This window comes from Puma concolor, chromosome A2, assembly GCF_028749965.1.
Source record: "Puma concolor isolate L17-30 chromosome A2, mPumCon1.1.hap2, whole genome shotgun sequence".
Taxonomy (NCBI): domain Eukaryota; kingdom Metazoa; phylum Chordata; class Mammalia; order Carnivora; family Felidae; genus Puma; species Puma concolor.
Window position 1 is genome coordinate 56,147,640 of NC_141668.1, and position 18,387 is coordinate 56,166,026.

At 36.7% G+C, this 18,387-nt stretch overlaps 1 protein-coding gene across 4 annotated transcripts in view; it reads right to left on the bottom strand.

The window, feature by feature from the left end:
- SP4 (Sp4 transcription factor) overlaps positions 1-18,387 on the bottom strand; it is an 83,432-nt gene that overhangs the window by 25,162 nt on the left and 39,883 nt on the right. For 2 of the 4 annotated variants that reach the window (XM_086694576.1, XM_086694582.1), the window contains exons 4-5: positions 10,096-10,324; positions 1,827-2,026 (exon numbers count right to left, since the gene is read on the bottom strand). In XM_086694576.1, coding sequence (XP_086550702.1) covers positions 1,827-2,026; positions 10,096-10,324 — 429 coding nt within the window. The remainder of the gene's footprint in view (positions 1-1,826; positions 2,027-10,095; positions 10,325-18,387) is intronic. The other 2 variants (XM_086694589.1, XM_086694597.1) reach the window with 1 other exon arrangement.

Here is an 18,387-nt window from a genome sequence, read left to right on the forward strand (position 1 = left end):
GACTAAAAAATGTAAAACTTCCATGTGACAAAAAATAGCAAGAAGTTCAAACACTAGCAATATAGGGGGAAATTACAACACATAAATCAGTAAGAAAAAGAAAAATAACCCAAAAGAAAAGTGAGCAAGGAAATAAATAATCAACAGAAAATGAAATATAAATGATCAATCAACAAGAAAAGATGCTTAATCTCATGGATAACCGGGAAAACTGCTACTTAAAAAAAATAAGGAAACCAGGGACACTTGGGTGCTTGGTCGGTTAAGCGTACGACATCGGCTCAGGTCATGATCTCACGGTTCGTGGGTTTAAGCCCCGCGTCAGGCTCTGTGCTGACAGCTCAGAGCCTGGAGCCTGCTTTGGATTCTGTGTCTCTCTCTCTACCTCTCCCCTGCTCGTGCTCTGTCTCTCTCTCTCTCTCTCTGTCTCACTCAAAATTTAAAAAAATAAATAAATAAAATAAGGAAACCATTTTAGATATACAAAAATTTTCTTTTTTTTAAAGCAATAAGCATGTTTTTATTTATTTATTTTTTAAAGTACGCTTCACAGCCAACATGGGGCTTGAACTCACAATCCTGAGATAAAGAGTCACATGCTCTACCAAGTAAGCCAGCCAGATGCCACAAACTGACAAAAATTTTCAAAAGTCAACACCAGTCAGTACTGGTGAACACACAGCAAAGTGGAAACTCTCAGTCACTGCTAGTGAAATAGAAATGGTTACCAGCCACTTTAGAGATTCTTTAGCACTTATTTAGCAAAACACATTAAATTCTCTGTGATCCAAAAATTCTATTTGGCACACATGTTCACTGTATGTTCACAGTAGCAAAGTTCATGATAGTAAAAAAAAAACTAATGATAATTTAAGCAGCACAAGGAATGGATAAACAGTATGGCAGTCATATAACAAAATACTACATAGCAAACATGTATACATACATTTGTGTGTACACATATGAACTTGGATAGATCTCAAGACATAATGATAAATGAAATTATGATACTGTATCATTTATGTGAAATTTCACAACACACAAAACGGTATTTTACATACACATGCATGAATAATATATGTAAGAGTATTAAAACTGTACTAAAAACCTACATTTTAAATGCATGGGGGCTGTTGTCTTTGAGAGGACAAAGACGATGTCAACTTTATAGGATTTGTTTTATTAAAAAATAACAAATATAACACCAACAGCTGTCAATTCTGAGAGGCGTATATTTGTTATATTATTCTTGATACTTTAGTCAATTTTCTAAATTGTAAAAAAACCAAAAACTAATAAAGGTCACCAGTAAGATCAGAATTCAACTCTCTTCACCTATGTAAATACTGACGAAAAATAATATATGTGAATTCAACATGCTAAGAATACAACAGGTTAAGTAAATGGAATATATTCCTTGTTATGTAATTACTCTAATAAACCTCACAAAAAGTGGAATAAAACGTATCCTGGAAATGAGGTAACGATTTTGATTTTTTTTTTTTTTTTAACGTTTATTTTTGAGACACAGAGAGACAGAGCATGTACGGGGGAGGGTCAGAGAGAGAGTGAGACACAGAATCCGAAGCAGGCTCCAGGCTCTGAGGTGTCAGCACAGAGCCCGACGTGGGGCTCAAACTCACAGACTGTGAGATCATGACCTGAGCTGAAGTCGGACGCTTAACCGACTGAGCCACTCAAGCGTCCCACGAATTTTGATCTTAAAGAACTTTCATAAAATCAGTAAAGTGAATTGTCTTTCATTTGCATATTTCCAATTTTCATCTAAGCATTAAACATACAAACCCTGCAATAAACCAACTAACCTGTATGGGTTCTTCTATGTCTCTGCAGTTCATCACTCCTTGTGAATCTTTTGCCACAAAACATCCAGTTGCATACAAAAGGTCTTTCTCCAGTATGCCAGCGAAGATGTGCTCGTAGGTGAGATGTTTTGCCATAAACTTTTCCACATCCTTCAATATGACAGATATGCTGTTTCTTTTTTCCTGGTTCATTACTGCCTCTAACAAAAACAAAAACCAAACATTAATTATACTCTTAGACACCAAGCTTGTAATTACAGAAAAACAAAAGGGAATCAACGTTCTTAAATGATACACTTCTGAATGGGTTTTTAAAATCATGCCACAACTGTAGTTAAAAATCAGAAAAATTCTAATCAAAAAAGGGTTATGTATGAAACTCAAAACTGTTAGGAAAACATGTTAACCTCAGAGAGTTCGTGTTCTACCACGACTTCATGTTCGTTCCCTAACAGCCTCTTCCCTTTGGAAAAAATCTCTAAGCTTTTCAAGACACTTGAAAATTCTTCTCAAATACCAAAAAAATGGTAATCTCCATTTAAAAGTGTACAGTTCAGAGTTTCACTCCCAGTAGGAAAGAAAGCATGAAGAGCTCCATTGGCCTAGCCCCTAGTGAAACCAGTGAAAAGTATGAAAACAAAACAAATAATATGTACAGTTCCTGGAAATGGCTCTATGAACATATAGCAAATAAATAAATACTCAAGAAAATTAAGAGTTGGTAAGAAGAGTGAGAGCCTGTGCTATTTGAACCAAGACCCAACCCTCTCTCCCAATTTCCTATCACTTCCCTTGACACATAAACACTGCAGATTGGCGCAGCCAAGAACAGGGTTCCCTTTTCACACCTCCTAGTTTGAGCTTATCTCCCTAGGAAGGGGCAAGAGGTCAGCATTTCTTATTCCACCCCCAGTTACCTGCTGCTGAGGCTGTTTCAGGCAAGTGTGACTGACAGGTAGGGAACTCTCTTCTACCCAAACCCAACTCCTGAGACCTTGGCTCTACCTTGGACAGGGCACAGTGAAAACACTGTAGTCCAGTCACCTTTGACTCAGCTCCTTTGTAGTGCATACATCAGAACTTCCAAGCCAGCAGAGGCAAGTCAAGAAAGCCTGAGGCCATTGCTGCTGCCCTGCCACCAAGCATTTAGCTCTCAGAGCAGGGATGCCACTCAGAAAGAAATGTGCCACTATCCCAACCCTATGTTCAGGAGCCATGACAAAGAGATGTTGGCTAGAGAGAGCACAGCATATAACAGAATTCCAAATCTCTTCCCAAGGATCTGAATTCATTTGCAAACAAAGTGTGGAAAAACTTCAGCGTATGGGTGCTCTTAAAATCAGTGGAGGCGGTTGCAAAATGAAGTTGGGAGGGGACTAATAGATACAATGGAGAAATAGGCAAAACTATGCTCACTAGGCTAACTGAAAGAAGGGAGGGATGAGGCAGCTGGGAGTAGCCCTACAGAGTCATAAACCTCAAAGCGCAAGCCTGTTGATCTAGTCCTTTAAAAAAAAAAAATCTGGGGGCGCCTGGGTGGCGCAGTCGGTTAAGCGTCCGACTTCAGCCAGGTCACGATCTCGCGGTCCGTGAGTTCGAGCCCCGCGTCAGGCTCTGGGCTGATGGCTCGGAGCCTGGAGCCTGTTTCCGATTCTGTGTCTCCCTCTCTCTCTGCCCCTCCCCCATTCATGCTCTGTCTCTCTCTATCCCAAAAATAAATAAACGTTGAAAAAAAAAAAATCTGATTGGATCACTTTGTAGAGCAATATACATTTCAGGGCTTTGAAAACAATAGAGCAATCAGTGGACAATTAGTGGAGGTTAACAACTGGGTGTGGTTAGGGACAGGACATTAAAGATCTCTGCCCAAACCACTGTCCTCCAGGGTCACTGTAAGCATACGGAATTTTGCATCCACTGAGGAGCAACATACTTCATGGCGACAGTGAGCAACATGCTTCATGGCGAGTTAAGGGAAGTTCACCAAAATAATCCAGCCAGTCACTAAATAAGCAAGCAAACAACAATAAACCAGGCGTGGGGGGATGGGGGTGGGCAGTACTAAGAGTTGCTACAATGTATTATCTAAACCATCCAGCTTCCAACAAAAAATCTAAGACATGCCAAAAATAAAACAGAGGAATATGACCCTTCACTAAAAAAAAAAAAAAAAAAAGGCAAATGAAACTGGGAGAGCAGATTTAACAAGACTTCAAAGTAGCCATTTATAAATATGTTTAAAGAACTAAAGGACACCATGATTAAAGAAGCAAGAAGATATAATGACAATGTCACATCAAATAGAGAATATCAATGAAGAGTTACAAATGGTTAAAAAAACTACCAAGAGGAAATTGTGGAAATGAGAAGTACAACTGAAATGAAAAATTCACTAGAGGGACTCAAAAAAGGGAAGGAATAGTAAAATTAAAGATAGATCAATAGAGACGATGTAACTTAAAAAGAGACAAGAAAAAGAACAAAGGAAAATGAACAGAGTGTCTGAGAAATGTGGGACATCCAAGTATCGGTGAGGGAAGGAACGGGGAGGACAGGGGAGAGGAGGAGGAGGAGGGAGAGAAGGAGAGAGAGAAAAAGTGCCACAGAAAAAATATTCAAAGATATAATGACTGCAAACTTAATTAATTTACTCAAAAACATGAATCTACACATGCAATAAGCTCAACAAACTCCAAGCAGACTAACTGCACAGATCCACAAGTAGACATCCTACGTACTAAAAAATCCTGAAACCCAAAGACAGGACAAAATCCCAAAAGCGGCAAGGGAAAAATAACTCCTCACTTACAAGGGAACTGCAGTAAGAATAAGAACTTGCTTCTCAGCAGAACAATGGAGCTTAGAAGGCAGGGTGAAAACATATTCAAAGTATTCAAAGCAAACAACTCAAACAAGACTCTATCTAGCAAAACTACCTTTCAGAAATGAAACAAAGATACTCCTGGATACACAAACATAGAGAATTTGTTTTGAGCAGACTGCTTTGCAAGAAATAGTAAAGGAAGATCTTCAGGTTGAATCAACTGGATGCAGAAAGTAATTACACAATTAAGATGCACACAAACAAGCAAGAGATCACCAGCAAAGGTAATTATGTAATTACAAAGGACAGTGTAAGTGCGTATTGCTTGTCTTACCTGATTTGAAAAGTAATTTTAAAAACACTAGGTGTAAAATGTATTGTTAAAGGCCATAACATTACAGAAATGTAATATATTTAATATATTTGCCATTAACAGCACAAAGCAGGGAGGTGGGAGCAAAACTCGACTGGGCTAAGAAAATGATGCCAGAAAGGAACTCAAATATCCAGAACAAGCAGAGAACTACTGATAAAGTTAACATAGCAAAAGTTATATATGCTTGCTCATCTTCTCTCAATTTCTTTACGAGACATTACATAAAGTAATAATTATAATAACGTATTATTGGGTTTGTAACACAGATGGATAATATATATAATAACATCACAAAAAGAAGTAAGCTATAAAGAGAGAACATTTCTATAATTCACTGGGATTAAGTTACTATAAATCTTAAACATATAATGATCAATATGTATATGATAAGGCCCAGAGCAAGTACTATGGAAATAACTCAAAATAATATAAGTGAAAAAATTATTAACAAAATTAAAGTGCTATAGGGAAGGCTGTGTGGCTAAGTTGGTTAAGCATCTGACTTCGGCTCAGGTCATGATCTCCCAATTTGGGAGTCTGAACAGCTCAGAGCCTGGAGCCTGCTTTGGATTCTGTGTCTCCCTCTCTCTCTGCCCCTTCCCCACACATGCTCTGTCTCTTTGTCAAAAATAATTAAACAATAAAAAAAATTTTTTTTAATAAATAAAAAAATAAAGTGCTATATTATATTCGCTTAATGAAAAAGAGAGTAACAAAGGAGGAAAAAAGACATGACACACACAAAAACAAGCAAACTGAAAGACAAATTCAACCATATTAATAACATCAAATGCAAATGGATTACACAATGCATTCAAAAGACAGATTTTGTCACAGTGAATTAAAGAAAAAACAAAAAAACACTAAGATCCAAACTACATGCTGTCTACAGGTGACATAGGTCACAAAGACTGAAAGATACAGGGAGATTAAAGTAAAAAAGATGGAAAAAGATATGCAAACAACCACCACAAGAAAGCTGGAGTGGCTGTACTAATAATACCAGACAAAATAAACTTTAAAAACAAATGTTATTGAAGACAAAGGGGGAAATTTTATAGGGCTAAATGGGTCAATCCATCAGGAACATATAACAATTATAAACATACGTGCACTTAGAGTAACAAGAGAACACCTAAACAGATGAAGTAAACTGACAGAAATGAAGGGAGAAAGAGACAATTCAACAGTAACAGTTGGAGATATCAATACTCTATTTGCAATGATATTTTCATAAAACAATTAAGCAGAAGAGCAACAAGGAAAGAGAACACTTGATAAACTTGACCTAACAAATATCCATAAAACACTCCACTAAACAGCAGCAAAATATACATTCTTCTCAAGTGAACATGTAATGTTCTCCAAGATAAATCATATGGCTAGGCCATGAAACAAACCTCAACAGAAGACAGAAGTAATGCAAAGTATGTTTTCTGACCACAATGACATAAAAACTAGAAATTATAGCAGGAAATTGGAAAATTCACAAATACCTAGAAATTAAATAATACACTCCTAAACAACCAGTGGGTCAAAGAAGAAATCGAAAGGGAAAGCAGGAAAAAGCCCGAGATGAATGAAGATACAACATAACCAAATTTAAGGGATACGTGTAAAGCAATGCTTAGAGAGAATTTTTTAATTTTAGAATTTATTTATTGGACAGAAAGAGAGTATACACATGTGCACAAGCTCACGTGAGCAGGGGAGGGGTGGAGAAAGAGGGAAAGAGAGAATCCCAAGCAGGCTCCACCCTCTGAGTGCAGAGCCCAACTCTGGGCTTGATCTCCTTAACTCCAAGATCTTGACCTGAGCCAAAATCCAGAGTCAGACATTTAACTGACCTGAGCCACATAGGCACCCCAGAGAGAAATTTTTAGCTGTAAATGCCGACATCAAAAAATATCTTAAATCAATAACCTAACCTTCCATCTTAAGACAACGGAAAAAGCAAATTAAATCTAAAATAAAGCAAACAGAAGGAAGGAAGTAATAAAAAATAGAGCAGGAACTAATGAAATAAAGAATACGAAAACAACAGGGAAAAAAAAATCAATGAAACCAAAAGGTGATGTGACTTGACTTTTGAAAAGGTCAACAAAATTGAACAAGCCTTAAGGTAGACTGACCAAGAAAAAAAGAGAAGACTCAAATTACTAGAATCTGAAACGAAAGAGGACATCATTACCAACCTTACAGAAATAAAAAGGATTATACAAGAATACCAAGAATAACTGTATGCCAATTACTTAAATAACTTAGATGAGATGGACAAATTCCCAAAAAGACATTAAGTACCAAAAAGTGATTCAAGAACAATCAATCAGAAAAACCCTTAAAAGTAAACAGATAAATTAGATGAATTAGTAGTCAAAAAATACCCATAAGAAAAATACTCACAAGCCTAGGACTTAGTTTCACTGATAAATTCTACAAAAGAGCTAAAGAATTATTCTTCACAAACAGTTCTTCACAAACTTTTTCAAAAATAAACTGGAGGAAACACTTCCCAAATCATTCTATGAGCCCAATATTATCCTTTCCAAAAGCAGACAAAGACATTACAAAAAACTACAGACCAATATCTCTCACGAACACAGATGCAGAACTTAACAAAATACTAGCAAACTAAATATAACTGTGCGTGTGTGTGTGTGTGTGTGTGTGTGTGTATAAAATTACATACCATGACTAAGTTGGGTTTATTCCACAAATGCAAAAGTACTTTAACATCTGACAATCAATTAATACCAATAGAAAAAAGATAGAAACTACATGATCATTTCAACAGATACACAAAAGCATCTGAAAAATCCAACGTCCTTTCATGACAAAAACAAAATGAAGTAGGGATAGAAGGGAGCTTGCTTAATTAAAGGCATATAGGAGAAAGCTCAGAGCTAGCAACATACTTAATGGTGTAACACTTAAGATCAGGAACAAAACAAAGATGTCCACTTTTGCTACTTCTATTCAACATTATACTGTAGATTCTGGATGGAACAATTAGGTTAGAAAAAGAAATAAAAGTCATCAAGACTGGAAAGAATGAAGGAAAACTATCTCTTTTTGCAGATTACATGATCTTACATATAGAAAAACCCTAATGAATCCACTAAAAAAAAAAAACTATTAGAACTAATAAAAAGAGTTCAGTAAGGTTACAGATACAAGATTAATATACAAAAATTAATTGTGTTTGTATACACTTGCAATGAACAATAAAGAAAAAGACCCATTTATAATAGCATCAAAAAGAACAAAATACTTAGGAATAAATTTAACAAAGAAGTACAAAACTTATACTCTGAAAACTACAAAATAGTGTCAAAAGAAATCAGAGAAGATCTCAAACAAACTGACAAGCTGATTGATTCTAAAATTCACGTGGAATTGCAAGTGTCTCTGTACAATCAAAACAATACTGAAAAAGAATAACAAAGAGAACACATAGTGCCCGATTTCAAAAGTTCAGAGAAGGACAAAGTAATCAAGACTGTGTGGTAGAGGCATAAAGACATATAGTTCATTGGAATAAAACCAACAGTCTAGAAATAAACCTATTTGGCTTATATGGCCAACTGATTTTTGACAAGGGTGACAAGACCATTCAATGAATGGGAAAGGGAGAGTCTTTAGCCAATGGTGTTGGATGGATCCTTACCTCACACCATACACAAAAACTAACCCCAAAACTGATCAAAGACCTAAATGTAAGAGCAAAAACTATAAAACACTCACAAGAAAATGAGGAATCTCTGTGACCTCAGATGTGGCAATGGATTCTTAGACAGGACACCAAAAGCAGAAGCAACCAAACACAAGGCTGAATTTCATCAAAATTAAAAACTTAGGTGTTTCAAAGGACACTATCAAGAAAGTGAAAAGACAACTCTCAGACTGGGAAAAAAATATTTGCAAATCATGTATCTGATAAGGGACTTGTATCTAGAATACATAAAGCTATTACAATTTAACTTAAAAAATCTAATTTAAAATAGGCAAAAGATCTCAACAGACATTTCTCCAAATAAGACACACAAATGGCCAATAAACACATGAAAACACACCTGACTAATGAAGTCATCAGGAAAATGCAAATTAAAACCATACTGAAATACCATTTCACGCACACAAGGAAATCTATAATCAAAAAGCCAAATTATAACAAGTGTTGGCAACGAACTGGAACCCTCATACACTGCTGGTGGGAACGTAAAATGGCACAGTTACTTTGGAAAACAGTCTGGCAGTTCCTCAAGTGGCTAGACTTAGAGTTACTACATGGAGCATTAATTCCACTCCTTGTCCACTCCTTGTCCATTTCAAGAGAACTAAAAACCTATGCCACACAAAAATTTGTATAAAAGTGTTTATAGCAGCATAGGAGCCAACTGGTGGAAAAATTCCAAGTGTCCACCAAAAGATAAATGGGTAAGTAAAATACTGTGTATCCATACAATGAAACGTTCATTTGTTCATTAAAAAGAATGAGGTACTAATATGTGCTAGAATATAGATAAACCTTGAAAACATTATGCTACGTAAATGAAACCAATCAAAAGATCACATATTGTATGATTCCATTTATATGCATGTCCAGAATTGCAAAAAGACAGAAATTTGTTCAATGGCTGCCTTGAGTTAGGAAGAAAGGGGGCCGAGGGGGTTGAGGGCTAAAGAAGTCAGGGTTTCTTTTGCAGGGTATCAAAATGTCCTAAAATTGTGATGATGGATGCACAACTTTGTGAATATACTAAAAACCAACGAAATGTACACTTTGAGTGAAACTGTACAGTATATGAATTTTATATCCATAAAATTAAAATTTTTGCATAACAAATGAAACAAGAAAGCCACTAAAAAAAAGTAGAAGGCAGAAGGTGGAGGACCGCTAAAACTCCATTCCTAAACTAGCTCAATTTAATCCCTGTAATAACAATATTGTATCTCAACTTCTGGGCTACAGAGCCAGTGACATTCTAGTGATCCAAGGACCCGGCCAATGGCTTGGTTTACCTATTTTATGCCTTCCAGAGAGATAAAGTTGGTAACAGAGCATTTACCTTCCTTCTCCTTCCCTACAATTAGGACAGGAACAGGCAACTCTTCGAAGCCTCTTGCCAGGCTGCACCTCTTGATCAGAAGCTTGCTGGCCTTGCTGCAAATGCACTTGTGTGAGTTGGTCAGGACTAACAGCACCTATCGTTGCGTTAGCAATTCCTCCAACTGCTACAGTTACAGGAGCTATCGTGGCTTGTTGGACCTTTACTCCATCTTGTCCTTGCTGCTGACCTAAAAATTGGGGGTGAGGGGGAAAGAGTATTATAATGTTTTCTATTTCTAAAGAAAGGATAAAAAAAAAATTCCATGTGGACATTTAAAAACTACCATATTTGTTTTAATAGTTAATCTGTGTAAAATACAACAGCAAAGGGGTTAATGATTTGTATTATGCAAACCCTCCTAAAATACAATATTCTTATTAAGTAGTTCAGGCTGCCTCTCTGGTTGGTGGGACTACACATAAATCATTTAACCCTCTCATGGCTTTAATTTCCTCATCTGTAAAAATGAAGACAACAATACTTGCCACCTACCTACCTCACCAAAGTGCTGTGAGGATTCATGAGACATTATTTGAAAAGCACTCTGAGATCCTCAGATGAAGGATGCTGTATCCATTTCCACAGTAAACAACGTATCTCATTCACTCCAAGAAAATACAGGAGTAAAAAGTAACTAAATGAATGATTAAGTTTTATAGATATTTCTCATTCCTAGATACTTTAGGTTAAGCAAACATTTCTTTACTAAGGAAATCTTTTTTTATTATACACACTGAGTTACGTAGTTTTTTAAAGTGTAAAACCACCCATGATTATTACATACTATCACTATAATCATAAAATAGACATTTAGGACATTACTACTTTATTCACTCATGTAGCTCAGACTTCACCTCTCAGGTTAGTACATATACCAACTTGACTTCTTCACTTAGGGAAAACTATGATAAATAATACATAATATGACAAAAAAATATCTCCTGTGAATTGCACAGGAGTATGCCGTATAATCATCCTTTCTCTCAACACAGTTCTTTCTCCACATCAGTTTTGGACGGGCAGCTAAGAAACACCTATTTATAAAGGAATGTTCCCACCTGTGAGAGTTGATGTAAGAATTAAACAAGTTAATTTTTATAAACTCCTTACCACAGGGCCTGCCACAGAGTTCATTATTGGTTATTTGTTATTATTTGTTAGCTATTATTACTGCTACGAGTGTCCACTGAGTTGGGTGGCAACACCAGAATAAAATATGGTAGCAGAAATAAACACAAGAGAATTGGGTATAAAATAAAGGGTTTATTTCAAAGCTGCATATGTAGTACTTTAAACATTCAGAGCTATCAAGAAAAGATAATAAAAATCAGCAAGTGAAAACTAAACCTCTAATTCTCCTAGCCAAACCTCTAATTCTCCTCTGTGTATTCAAAGCACTCTGAAACCTTTGGTGCAGCATCAATATTTGTAATACAAATAAAAAAAATATGTATTTTGTCATTGTTTTAGTAAGGATACATATTTAGTTTTCCTCCTAACATTTAAATTTTTGATCATCTTTGAATTAACATGGTGTGATAGGTAAAACAGTGCAAGTAAAATCCAAAGTTCTGAATTCATGTCCCATTTGGTGACCGTGCACTTGGATACCCTCAAGTTATCTCACCTCTAATAATGCTGACCTCCCTTAAATTCCTGTCCCTTATCTACTTCAGAGAGTTCTTTCTGACGATCCTAAAGGGTAAAGACTGTAAACTGTAAAACAATACGTACATGTAAAGTATAACTATTATGTCTCTATGTGTCTTTTGAGTACTTAAAAGTTGTACATATTCAGTAAAACCAGATTCCTTACGGATGCCCAAGGTGAAGTAAACTTTTCAAACTACTTGTGTATCTAGAGTCACAGTGATACACATACTCCCTGTTTACTGCAAAATAAATGCACTTATAGAAACAGGAATTCTACCTGAACCAGCACTATACAAAATCTTTATAGCTTGGTCCCTATGGAGTGTGGGTATTTTAATGTGGTAAGTATTCTTTACATTCCTTAAGTCACGAGATATTTCTGGCCATAATTTTTGCAGCTATTGCTCATACAACACTTGGTCATGCCTTTCAAGTTGCAAGGGTATTAGATGCAATGGTAATGCATGTCCTTCATTATGTCAAAGAAGTGCTAGGAATCCCCTGATCACTGGCTGCTCATTTTCCTCAGTTCCTTTGATCATTTCCTCGATAGACTCCTCAAGTCTCCACATTATGGGCATTTATCTGCTCAATGCCTACACAACTTGGCAAGTTAGTCCAATGAATAATACCAAATACCTGAATTTATAGATTTAAGTCTGACCAACTCTCTTGACTTCTTCACCTAGATGTCCTAGATCATTCAAGTTCAACATAGTTCAGTATTACTTTTCTTTCATTTCCACTGCTGCCAGTCAAGTATAAGCCACTGAACTCCTTACCAAGGCTTCCAAGGCCCTGCTCAAGTTTAAACCCACCCTGTCAGACCTCACCAATTATTATTAGTCTCTCCCCTCTCACTCTGCCTCTGACACAGTAACCTTTCTTTCTAGCCCTCAAACAAATCAAGCTCATTCCCTTCTTATGGCCACTGCATATACTCTCTCGTCTGAATGGAAATGCCGTGCCACCTAAATCTTTGCACAGCTGACTCCTTAGTAATATTCTAAGTTCAAAACTCTCCTCTTTAGAAATACCATTCCTGACCACATCATCTAAAACGGTACCTTTTAGTCCATTTCTGTATCATCACCAAGTTTTGTCTTACCTGGTTTAAATTATCTTACCCTTTTTAACTTTTTTCTATCTTTGCCTCCTCATTTCTGAATGTTAAGTGCTATGAGAAAAAGGATCTTGCCTGTCAAGTTCACTGCTGTTTCCAGCCCATGGAACACCACCCAACACATAGTAGCCACTCAGGAACAAAAGCTTAATAAAGGAATTTTTAAAAATTAATTCCTCTTCAAAACTGCTCCTACTAATGTTTCTGTTTTGATAAGTGCTAATTACTACCCTCCTTATTACTACACTCAAAACAGTAAAACGTCAACTTTTAGGCTACTTCTCCTTTACCATTACATCCATGTGATAGCTAAGTTAAAAAGTGCATAAAAGGGTAACAGCTCTTGGATTCATCTTATCTTTCTATTACCAGAACTATAATCTCGGTCCAGATCCTTGTCACTTTGTGCCTCTACCAGCCTAAATGGGACCCACATCTCCTACCTCATCCTTCAAACTGCTTCCAGAAATTTAAAAATGCTCACTAACTTTCAGTCATTCACCATCGGCCAAAGTCTGGCATTCAAAGGACTACACCACAAAGACTTAACTCCTGGCTCACAGACTTCCTCTTCGTAGCCAAATCCAATGTGAATTTTCCCACTGAGCGATACATGATTACCCTGCCTCATGTGACACAATCAACCACTCTTTCCTTCTTAAAACTTGACTGAAGGAGCTACCTAATTTCCTACATTCTGAGAAACCCCCTCTTCTTTGTTAGCTATTACCAGCATTTAAATCTAAGCTTCTGTCACGTTTTTATTTTTAAAAGATTTTATTTTCAGGCGCCTGAGTGGTTCAATCAGTTAAGCTTCCAAATCCAGCTCAGGTCAGGGTCTCGTGGTTCATGGGTTCAAGGCCCGTGTCAGGCTCTCTGCTGTCAGCACAGAGCCCGCTTTGGATATTCTGTCCCTCTCTCTCTCTGCCCCTTCCTCCTTCCCCCTTTCTCTAAAAAATAAATAAGGATATTTAAAATTTTTGAAAAAGAAAAAGAAAAAAGAAAATAAAAGATTTTATTTTTAAGTAATCTCTGTACCCAATGTGGGACTCAAACTCACAACCTCAAGATCAAGAGTGACATGCTCCACCGAATGAGCAAGCCAGGTGCCCCTGTGTCACATTTTTAAAAGATTTATCCACATTGGCTACCTTTACTCCTTTCCCATTCTTTCCTCAAACTACTAAAATTCCATGTTGAACCCACCACTCTACTAAAATCATGACAGAACAGCTTCTTCATTCATAAACCCAAAGATACTCTTCTTTTTGATCCTGTTTCATGTCTCTGGAGCACCTGAAGCTGCTAATCCTACACACTGCTCGATATCCTACACGCCTGTGCTTCATTGGTAGTACTCCCACTGGTGTTCCTCCTACTTCTCTCACCATCTCCACGCTGATGTCTTTCTTAGGCCACTTTCTGGTTTTCCGTCGTTTCTTCTAACTCCCTCCTTGGGTTATCTCATCCGCTTTCATAAATTTTACTTCTATTTTAAGCTGAGGTCTCTCAAATCTGTATCTTTGGCTTAAATATCTCTCAAGTGTCAGACTCTTATTGTCATCTGCCAGGGAACATGGCCAACATCTGTCTTGCAGGCGATGTGTCCAAGAATCATACAGGTTATCCTCCTCTCCTAAACTAGCTCCTTCTCATTGCCCAAACTGAAAACTTGGAAGTCGTTCTTAACTCTCCTCCATCCCCACAACAGTAGCTATCATTTTATGCTTATTTACTGGACATCTTACAACTATTACTTCACATACTCCTCACATCCCAATGGACTGAATACTACTGTCCCAATTTTAAGCTAAGAAGACTGAAGTTCTGAGAGGTACATAAAACACCCAAGATCACAAAACAGCTAAGTGACAGAGCTGGGATTTGAATCCAAGTCTAGCTAACTCTAAAAGCTATTCTCCTTCCACTGTATTACTTACATTGACCAGTAGTCTTGTTGAGTATACCTTTTCAAATATCTCAGATTTGTCCATTTTCTCCATCCCTATTGCCTATACAATAGCACAGGTCCTTATCACCATTATGCCAGTTTTGCCCTTTCCAATCCCATACCGCATATACAAATCGGGTTCCCAAAAACTCTATGAGTCTTCAATGAATTCTCAATACAGTCAACATTTCTTGGCACAGTACATAATCTAGTTTTCGCTTACTCTTATAGCTTCATCTCAGTACTCTTCCTCCATTCCCATTCTCAACACCAGCTACATTGAACTCCTACTTCTTCAAATGTTCCATTCTTGATTATCTCTGGGCGTTTTGACTAACCCCCATCCCACATCTCCATCTTTGTTGATCTTGGAAAAGCTGATTCATCTTACAGAACTCAATTCATGTGTCATTACCTTTGGGAAGTCTTCCTGCTAAGCGTCTTTCTGAATCTAGGTCAGATACCTCTTCCTTCTTTTCACATAATATCCTGTGCATAATAATCTTGTTATATCAGCAGACACATTATATGGTGAATGCAGATACTATAAATGCTTATTTGTTTTGTCTTTCTAAAGGATCATATATTATGGTCTCTGAGGAGCTAAATACACCTCTCTTTGTTTTCCATTCTTAAAAACGTATTGCCAGGGTGTGTCAGACTTAAGAACAAAGGACTGGCCCATGTGCTAGTGGCTGCTGTCACTGTGTTGAGCTGAAATTTCTCAACTGTCACTTTTTTTAATAGGGCAAGTTGCGTACAGCATGATTTAGACACTAGACAATGAAATCCGCATTAATGAGACCACCATTGCTTATAATTCAATCAGGATAATAAAAAAAAATAAGCACAGGAAAAAGCTGTTACATAGGGAAAACGGTTGGTTTGTTGCAATGACTTTCTGTTCAATTTGTCAAGGAAAAATAACAAAGATGTTTAAAAAAAGATGTTAAATATAAGAAGCTGTGCCAATGATAGTGCTGGTGAAAATGGGAAAAACAAGTAATTATAGAAACAAACTATACATTTATGGCTACAAAACACCTTCACTATTAAAATGTCTGAAGGAAAAAGCTATTAACGCTCTTTTAAAACTCTTGTCTCTAACCTCTCTGTCATCACTTAAACTGTTTCATAACATGATCTTACAAATAACTCAGAATTTCTTGGAAATATAACTATGCATCACGATGGTACAGTGGGTGACCCTTTCTTTTCCTTCCATGCTAGGTAAAAAACATTCCAAGGCTGCTTGGAACAACCAAGCTATCTTTCCTATTCCTTCCCTTTTTTGTTCTGCTCCCTTTTTCAAATGTAGGAACTGGGACAAGGGTAACAGGGACCAGTTGGTTGGCAGGTGGCATGGTATTAGAATGCTAGATATTCAAGAACATCTAGAATGGGTATTTGGGAGAAACTTTGTTTCTTGCACATTTTCCTTTAGCACCAGCTGGAATGGTCCTTTGCCTCAATACAGTACTAAGAGACTTGAATTTAAGCTTCAGAAAGGGAAGCAGATTTAACTAGTAAAGAAAGACAGCACCTTCCATATAGACTAAACCTAGCTCTCTGAATTCTGAGATGGAGGAGCCTACACCTAAGCCAATAAAGTGTTACTCTGACTTGAATTTCAGTATACCTAGCTCCCTAAGAGACCTTAGGGAGGGGATTAGAATCTGAGTATTCCTGCTGCCTCTTATCAGATAACCCTCTCATTCCATCACAATATTAATCACAAATTATTTCTAACAAAAGCTGCTCAGAACAGAGGGCCTCTGTGTGGTTTTACGTCCTTTGCCCAGCAAAGTTCCTGGCACACTGGAAGTACTCAATGAATGTTTCTTAAATAAAGTGAATGGCAATCTAAAATCCATACAAACACAGCAAGCGTTCTTATGAAAGTAGGCCAGCAGCAGATCACAAGGCCACTACTAGATGACACCTACCTTTCAAAAGACATGGAACACGGGTGGTAAGACAGTAAGAAACAGGATAAGGTGGACATTCACCACAATTCTCTCCTGCTTCATTGATCTGGAATTCAGATCATTTAGGAGTACATCCCGAAGTATAAATCACAACCTGCCACTGAAACTACTGTTTCTTTTCTCTCAGGTATCAGCTTTAGCCCAGAATCTGTGTTACCCACATTCAACAAGATCTTTTTTGAAGAGTATAATAAAGTCTACTTTAAAAAATAATTAAAACCAAATGACATTTAATAAAATAGGCTAAGATTTCTCCCCTTCCACATATTTTGAAGAAGGTAAACATAGCTTTGTATTACAGATACATACACTTTAAGATTTTTCTTCTGATTTTAACAACACATGCTCACCACAGAAAAGAATTAAGGAGGAAACAAAATCATCCATATAGTCATTACCCACAGATTATCAATATTATCATTATGGTGTCTGTGCTTCTACTCTGTTCTGGCATTTTGATAATGATGCAACTCTACTAATAAACAATTCTGTTGCATTCTGTTCTTTTTTACTTAAGAATATAAGTGCTTCCAAGTTATTGCAAATTCTTTTAAAATAATGTAATGATTGTATAATATTCCATCACATACATATACCACAATTTACAAAACCATTACCCTAGTATTAGACATTAACGTTATTTTGACACACTCCAAGTAACGCAAAAGCAACATAAATAATGAGCAACGTGAACAAAAATATTTGTTCTTATTACTTCCAAGAGATGGAGTCCTAGAAGTGAGATTATTAGGTCAAAGGATATGAAACACTCTTAAGACTTTATATACACATTAAAAAATTATAGAGGCATACATAAAGAGTTACATTCATTTATATTTCCACTGAAAGTATATGAGCACTTTTGCATACCATGCACAAGAGAGATTCAGTAAGATTAAGAAAAAAATTTAATAGACAAAAAATTGGTATCTCACTGTGGTTTTTAACAAGTGATTCCTACTCTCACCTATAGTATTCTATATATTGTGAAGGTGTAAGTCAATGCGATAGGGTAAATAACAAATCTGTATGAGAAAAGAAAAAGAAACTCTACAAAATCAACAAACTATTAGAACAAATAAGACATTTCTGCAAGATGGCCAAATACAAGATCAACATTAAAAACCAACAGCTTTCCTCCATAACAGCAATAATCAACTGAAAAAAATAAAAGAAAATGGGACGCGTGGGTGGCTGAGTCAGCTATGCATCCGACTCTTGGTTTACGCTCAGGTCCTGATCTCATGGTTTTGTGAGTTCAAGCCCCGCATTGGGCTCTGGGCTGGCAGTGCAGAGCCTGCTTGGGATTCTCTTTCTCCCTCTCTCTCTGCCCCTCCCCCACTCGTGCTGTCTCTCTCTCAAAATAAATAAATAAACAAAAATAAATAAATAAAAGGAAAAAATATTCCATTTACAACAGCAATAATAACCATCAATACCTAAGAATCAATCTAATTAGAAACATGCAAGGTCTTAAGGAAGAAGACATAAAGGACATAAATTAAGACCTGAATAGAAGGAAATATATGTTTTTT